At 38.7% G+C, this 7,713-nt stretch overlaps 1 protein-coding gene across 1 annotated transcript; it reads left to right on the top strand.

Moving 5' to 3' along the window:
• The first annotated feature begins 4,051 nt into the window (after positions 1-4,051).
• KCNJ1 (potassium inwardly rectifying channel subfamily J member 1) lies at positions 4,052-6,642 on the top strand. The gene has a single exon (XM_089652080.1). The coding sequence runs from the start codon at positions 4,052-4,054 to the stop codon at positions 5,177-5,179; it is 1,128 nt and encodes a 375-aa protein (XP_089508206.1). The 3' UTR covers positions 5,180-6,642.
• Positions 6,643-7,713: the final 1,071 nt, after the last annotated feature.

Below are 7,713 nucleotides of genomic sequence, written 5' to 3' on the forward strand. Positions count from 1 at the left end.
CTCATCCAGCGCAGGCTGTTCTAGCTTCTGATGTAAGTAATCGCTGCCAATATTTACACCGGTAATCAGATATATTTTGTATCATTTTAATTCAACTGCATTTTCTGCCCAAGCGGAGAACTATTGAACTAATGGGGCAAAATGGTGAAGTTGAGTACAATGAAATAAAAAAAAAAAAAAAAAGATTTCTCTTATGGTCTGAGAAGAAAAATTATTATCATTATTAATCATTATTATACAGGATTTATATAGCGCCAACAGTTTACACAGCACTTTACAACACAAGGGAAGACAGGTTATTCTCAGTGAGGTGATTGTTCAGCTGGTTGTTGACCAGATGTTCAAGGAGTTTGGAGGAAAAGGGGAGTAAGGAGATGGGTTGTAGGTTGTTAAAATTGGTGGGGTCTAGTGAGGGCTTTTTAAGTATGGGGGTGACTAGTGCATGTTTTAGAGAATTGGGAAAGATGCCGGAAGAGAGGGAGAGATTGAAGATGTGAGTTAGAGAGTTACGATAGAGCCAGAGGGTGACTGTAGCATATTCAACAGAACAGGGTCCAGGGGGCACATGTTTAGGTGGGCGATAGAAAAAAGTTTAGCAACCTTGTCTATAGTAGTAGGGTTGAATGCAGGAAGTAGTGATTGTCCCTGTGGATGTGGAGTGTTAAGTAGAGGAGATATCTGCGCGTTGGAGATTGCATCATGAATTGTATTGATTTAATTTTTGAAGTGATTGGCAATCTCCTGGGCAGTGAGTGAGTTAGTGGGTGGAAGCAGGAGGATGAAGAAGAGAGTTGAAGGTAGAGAACAGTTGACAGGGATTGGATGAGAAAGTGTTAATGAGAGTAATGAAATAGGTCTGCTTGGCAGTGTGGAGGCAGAAATAGTATTTCTGGAGGGCAGATTTATATTGAAGTATTTCTGGGACTTAGTCTTACGCCACAGATGCTCAAGAGTGTGGCTATGTTATCTATCCTTATATGTGTCAACAAGGAAACCTTTTAAACTTTCACCATGTCAGCCTTCACCCTTCCCATTTGTAAGCCTGACCTATACATGGGCTTTGTTCATGTTAGAACTGCTTTTGTCTCAATGCAAAAAAACAAAACAAAAAAGGAGCTTGAAGCAGCTTAGAAGTCAACTGCATTTAGGCAGGGCTACTAATGGGCTGGACCACTTGTCCCGTCTCACCCCAAAGCAAAACACAGACCAGAACTGTCTGCCTTCCTGTGTATGGACGGTTTGAAACCCCAATGCACCCTACCCATGGTCTACTGCACACTGGCCCCACAAATCATCTAGGAACTTCATCTAGCCTTGTATTTCTTCATTGTTATAGGTAATAGATCAGATGATCTCACCATGCACCAGGGGTCCATGCAACATGGGGGTTCAGGTGACCTGATGCATGTTCCATTTAAGGGGTTCTCTACTTACTAACAGGAGGGTAGATCTCTTCCCACTAGCCAGAACCAGCTAGTGACCTGACCAGGACCCTGTGCACCAGCACCACAGAAGATGAATGCACCTGAAAGCATGCTGTATTTGCTTCTATACAGTAACCTTTACCCTGTGAGGCCAGTGACCACAAGTGAGCCCATGAAGGCAGGAGGGGGGTGGTGCCAGTATATAAATTCAGATTTGTCCATCTCTGGATGTGCTGGCAATTCTAATATGGTTTTCAGGGAAAGTAACTTTTTCTAATGACTGATTTAGTTGAACAGAGAGCTGACCAGTTGGCAAAACATGAGATTCCATGATAAATATATATACAATCAATCACTTTTAGGCCCGGTTTACACCAAATACGACTTGCAACTTCAAAAGTTGCATACCATGTCTTTCAAAGGCCCTTTCTAATCGCTGTGACTCCAAAAAAAGGTTCCAGCACAATTTTTGTGCAACTTCATTGCGTTTGCATGACGTGTTATTGAAGTTGCACTGAGTAGGGAGCAAGTCGCAATGAGGTGGCAGAACACAGTCTGATCTCAAAGTCGCATTACTTTGGGGTCGCATTGGTATGAATCAGGGCTTATTGTATATAGAAAAAAAAGTAACATTCTATACAAGTTGTAAGCCAAACATTTTAGCTTGTACTGAAGTTTTGCTTCTGTGTGTTTAACAATTACACAAGAAAATAAAGTTTGGCTTAGTACTCAAATTTTCCTTGATTAGAGAAGATTGCTTTTAGCTGCGGAGAAGGAATTAAAAACAAACATTCATTACAGATGCTCATGTAACTCACAGTCAAAGGAGCTGGTAATATAGAAAGCACACTGACAAGGTCTTAAAGGGTATAAAATACCCTAAATCTATTTTTAGTATGTTTGACATCATGCCTCAGTGTACACAGTTTTCTCAAACTGCTCTTTCAGTTGGAGGTTTTGATAGACCAAACAGCCCAATGAAATAGTGCATACAGCAGGCTGATAACGCTGCTGCAGATTGCAAGGCATGCTTAGCATTGTCAACTTGGCAGGATCTCCAGATAAGGCCCTTTGGAAAAGAGAGATTCACATAAATAAGTTTGTCAAAACTGTATATACTGTAAGTAAAACATGATGTTAAATATATTGAGAAATAGGTTTGGGTTTACATAGCTATACTGCTACATTAAAATAAGAAAATGTGTTTGTACACATTTACCCCCCCCCCCTCCCCCAATAAAACCTAAACAAAAGAACCAATTTCTTATGGGACTAAATTTATAGGCAAAAACATATTACCATTCATATACATAAAATATTGATCTTCATTTTTATTCACTAAAATCGCATGATCAAATCCACGAAAAATACATGGCAGCACAGCTGATTACATAAAACCATACCTTTCAAGTGCCTTGAATTAATCAGAAATACCCATTCACCCCAACCCGGGGTGATTTATAATAACATTCCTGTTACAAACTTAAAAACAGTGAATCCCTGATGATGAGAAGAACCAAAACATGTTTCGATTATTCTTTAGGGGTTGAACAGTAGAGAGAAAAAAAAAAATGTACTTGCAAACCATATAGATCAAACCATATAGATCAAAACTTTAAAAAACCTGAATGCATGTAGATGTCCTTTTTCATGATGTCAATCAACCAAAGAGACCCACCCAGAAGGGGGAGATACACACATGCTGAGGTCACAGGTGCAAAAATTTCCTGTCCAGAGTATGTCTATTTCACTGTCATCCCAGCAGCAATGTAGGGTCAGAATGCATTGTACAAAGTTTTGGCTATGAAGTCCCAGGGGAGTTGGCTCTTTTGTTTATGCAATTAAGGGATGTCGGCATGCACAGATCTCTACCACAATTATAATATCCTAATAAAACCTGGGAGAGTGATATCATCTGTCAGGTTACAGTGGCTACTTGCCATCTTGGGTAACATATTTCTTCCTTTTTATTGTTGCCACTTCTAGCATTTATGTATTGCGACATTGATTAGTTTTGCAATACAGATCCAATTGTCAGAATAAAGATTTTGCAACCGACAGTTACACAGATATGCCTTTCACCCAAATTTTAATGTATATTAACTGGACAACACAAATAAACTACCATAATCCAGTTATTTAGCTGCACAGGAAAAGGTTTATAAATATTATTACTCTGCTTTCTTATGACCTGTCAACACAGGCAAGAAAATTGTAACCGATTATCAATATTTTAGGACTGACTGATCAAATATGTTTTGGCTTGGAAAACTCGCCAGGAAACTGTGAATTAATTGACTCAGTCAATTAAACCAACATATTCAAATAATATGCTTGTTAATCACTTTCAATTCAAAAGCAAGTTGAGGAAACTAATGGAGCACAATGCGTTTACACGCAGAGTGCCACTGAGGAAAGTTTAATGTTGTAGAGATTAAAAGACTTTTCTGGACAGACAGGATGAGCAGCACTGGCTGGCATCCATCCAGATAGTTATATATTGAGCGCACTCAGTAAAAGAATCACTGATCCGTCTACAGACTATGCTGGACTATTGTCCAGTGGATCTAATAGACAACAACCTGACATTTCTCCTCTATTTCAGGTGAATTAATCTTCATGTCAGAATGCTTTCCTACCTGCGGAAAAAGCTAAATATTCACCTGATAGAGCGCCACCGCCGCAGGGCACGACTGGTGTCCAAAGATGGAAGATGCAACATTGAATTCGGCAATGTGGAAGAGCAATCCAGAATCGCCTTTCTTGCGGACATCTGGACCACTGTTCTGGACTTGAAATGGAGGTACAAGATGACGGTTTTTATTTCGGCATTTCTAGGGAGCTGGTTTTTCTTTGGCTTGCTTTGGTATGCTGTGGCCTACTTACACAAGGACCTTCCAGAATTTAACCCTCCGCAGAACTATACCCCTTGTGTTGAGAATATTAATGGTTTGACCTCTGCTTTTCTCTTCTCTCTGGAGACACAAGTGACCATTGGTTATGGGTTCCGTTGTGTGACTGAGCAGTGTGGCATGGCCATATTTCTGTTGGTCATTCAGTCCATCTTGGGAGTGATTATTAACTCATTTATGTGTGGTGCCATCCTAGCCAAGATCTCTAGACCCAAAAAAAGAGCAAAAACCATAACCTTCAGCAAAAATGCTGTCATTAGCAAGCGAGGTGGGAAACTTTGCCTTCTTATAAGGGTTGCAAATTTAAGGAAAAGCTTGCTGATAGGAGGCCACATATATGGTAAATTGCTGAAAACCACAGTTACACCTGAGGGAGAGACCATTATTTTAGATCAAGTAAACATTGATTTCAGAGTGGATGCTGGAAATGAGAACCTCTTCTTTGTGTCACCATTGACAATCTACCATGTTATCGATAAAAACAGCCCATTCTACGAGATGTCAGCCGAGACTCTTCTACAGCATGATTTTGAGTTGGTGGTGTTTCTAGATGGAACAGTAGAAGCTACAAGTGCTACTTGTCAAGTGCGCACATCTTATATCCCTGAAGAGGTGCTCTGGGGGTATCGCTTTGCTCCAATTGTGTCCAAAACCAAGGAAGGCAAATATCGAGTAGACTTCAGTAACTTTGGAAAAACTGTGGAGGTGGAAACACCTCACTGTGCTTTTTGCATGCACAATAAGAAGGATGCCCAAGCCAAGCTGAACCAAGGCTATGATAATCTAGCCTTTGTTGTCTCGGAAATTCCAGAGGCCCCCGAAAACAATGAAACAAAAATGTAAAACAAGAAAAAGCTGTTTTTATTCATAAAAGATCCAAGAGATCATTCTAAGTCCACAAGGACTGTAAAATGTCAATTCTCTGTGAGAAAATACATATGGTCTATGGTGAAGCTTTGTCAAAAAATCTGTTAATTTTTAACTTTTGTGTATACAGACACTGGGTGCAAAGTGGAACCTTTTTTTAGTGTTCAGTATTTTTATTAAATAATAGGTTTTCAGAATTTACAACACGGAAGGAGATTGCAAAAGATAGTTACAGTCAACATAGTTGTAGACAAGAGACATTACAATGTAATATGAATAAGCACCTCAACAAGACAAGTTTGTAAAGTTATACAGTTTGAAAATAGAAAAGCAGTAAGGAGCGTGAAAGGTGGAAGGCAAGGATGTCACTGCCTCCCACATTGATGGCAAGGATTTCACGGCATCCTAAGGAGTCTATGGGGGCAGGTACTAGTGTCTGCGGTGATCCAGGGTTTGATAAACACAACACAAAACACACACAATGTATATAGGAAATCCCATTTAATACGGAGACAAACAAAAAAAAAAAAGTTTAAACTCTGCAAACAAAACATAGTTACACTTAACTGGACTCCAGGCAGATATTAAAAAAAAAGAAAAGAAAAAAAAGACACAAACTAAAGCAGCTTTGTAACCATGAAAATATCATTAAACATTTTTTATTTTAATACAAGTAATGCAAGTACATGAATTTGCCTTGATATAAGCCTCTTGCAATCCCTGTACAACAGAGCTCAGACTAGGAGAGGCTGAAAAAGCAGCACAAGAAGTCAATTTAGTGTACAGAGTAACAGAAAGATGAGCTGATCAGTGTGCAGCTTCTCTTTTTAAGGATGTATCAGTCACAGGATGGAGGTAAGGAAGGGACCTGTAAGTAAGTGAAAGGATCAGGTTCCCTCTCCCCTGCTAGAAAGGACTATGCATGTGGCAGAGCTGACAGGGTGGACAAAAATACAAATCATTTGGCAGGTAAAACAGCTCCCTTATATGTATTTCATTTATCTGTTTGCCTGGAGTTCAGCTTTAGCTTACATTAGATGACATCTTTTGAGATACACTAGAAAACATATTTTGTTTATTTTGAATCAAAAGCTGATGTTTCACTCCATATATAGAGAAAAAAACATTTACATAAAAAAATGGCAATAATCCTTTTGTTATAATAAAGAATATTACTGCATAATGGAACTGTATTTTGTCATTTAATAAAACCAAACCTATCTGCATTAAAAGAATCATAGAGGGCCAGTTTAAGACCATCCGTGACCATTCAGAATAGAACTGATGCAGTGTAGATGAACTATAAATGATCTACATAAAGTGTAACACCATCTAGACAAGACAGTAATGCCAAATAGTGAAATTACCAATCTTTGTATATCGCTTTAATATATCACTACAACAGATGCTTATTAAAGTTGAACTCCTTGATAAGCAAATATTGTCTAAACTCATGTGTATTATTTACTTGAATCTTGGTGTGCTTTGTGCATTTCTTCTAGATGCATGCAGAAATCCAGTGTGTATATTTAACTTTGTGCAAGAGTTTCCTAATAAAAAGACCAGTCACTGCCATGCTCTTTCCTTGTGCAGAGTGACTGGTCTGGTCTCCGCCCCCTCCTGTAGTTCTCTATGGGTAACCTGTAGTGGGTGGACCTGCAAGGCCCCTGACACAGTTCTGCTGTCTGCACTGGCTAAGTATGGTACTTTTACAAGGTAGGAACTGCAAAAGCATTTGGTACCTACAAAGCGAATTTAGTCTTTGTGGCTATTGAGATTATTTATATATATATAAAAAATTTTTTAAAAAAATTCTTACTTCAGTGTGAATGTTAATAAGTTTACATACAGCAAATGAGAAGGCGATACTCACAGCATCTTACCGCCAGATAATGTCTATTTTGTCTTTTATATGTGTGTATCTTTTTGACCATAATTTACAGCTTAAAACAGGTAGCCAAAAGAGAGATCATTGCCGAGAGGTTTGCTGTGAGTTGCTATTAACTGAGACAAAGTCTTGCAAAATGCTTTTATAGACACAAAATCCAATGGGGGAGAATTTACTAAAACTGGTGTTTGTTTTTTTTTTTTCAAAAAAGAAAAAAAGTCTTATACAATATAAGCCATGGGTGTGTGGGTGTTCTACATTTCCCACATCACGGTCATCTCCCAAGCCAAGAGGCTCTTAGCTAATTAAATAAAAAGTCTGCAGTATGACGAGATCAGACACGTCTCAGAGCATTAAGCAGGCATTTACTAGAAGGATGAAAATTGTGGGCCCACAACTTGATACAAGAACATCAGTTTTTTTCCTAAATTTATAATACAGGGAAATTCACATTTCAAAACATATATGTGCATCTAAACCCAATAACAAAAATTAAATGCACTCACCATCCACTTTATTAGGTGCACCTTGCTAGTGTTAAGAAAGTATCCCCCACACCATTACAGCACCAGTCTGAACTGTTGATATGAGGCAGGATGGATCTATGCTTTCTTGTTTATGC

Source organism: Staurois parvus, unplaced genomic scaffold, assembly GCF_062004578.1.
Source record: "Staurois parvus isolate SC_StPar_1 unplaced genomic scaffold, SC_StPar_1.0 ptg000671l, whole genome shotgun sequence".
Classification (NCBI taxonomy): domain Eukaryota; kingdom Metazoa; phylum Chordata; class Amphibia; order Anura; family Ranidae; genus Staurois; species Staurois parvus.

Excerpts from the sequence above, each read along its gene's own strand:
- KCNJ1 (XM_089652080.1), top strand. The coding sequence starts at position 4,052 with ATGCTTTCCTACCTGCGGAAAAAGCTAAATATTCACCTGATAGAGCGC.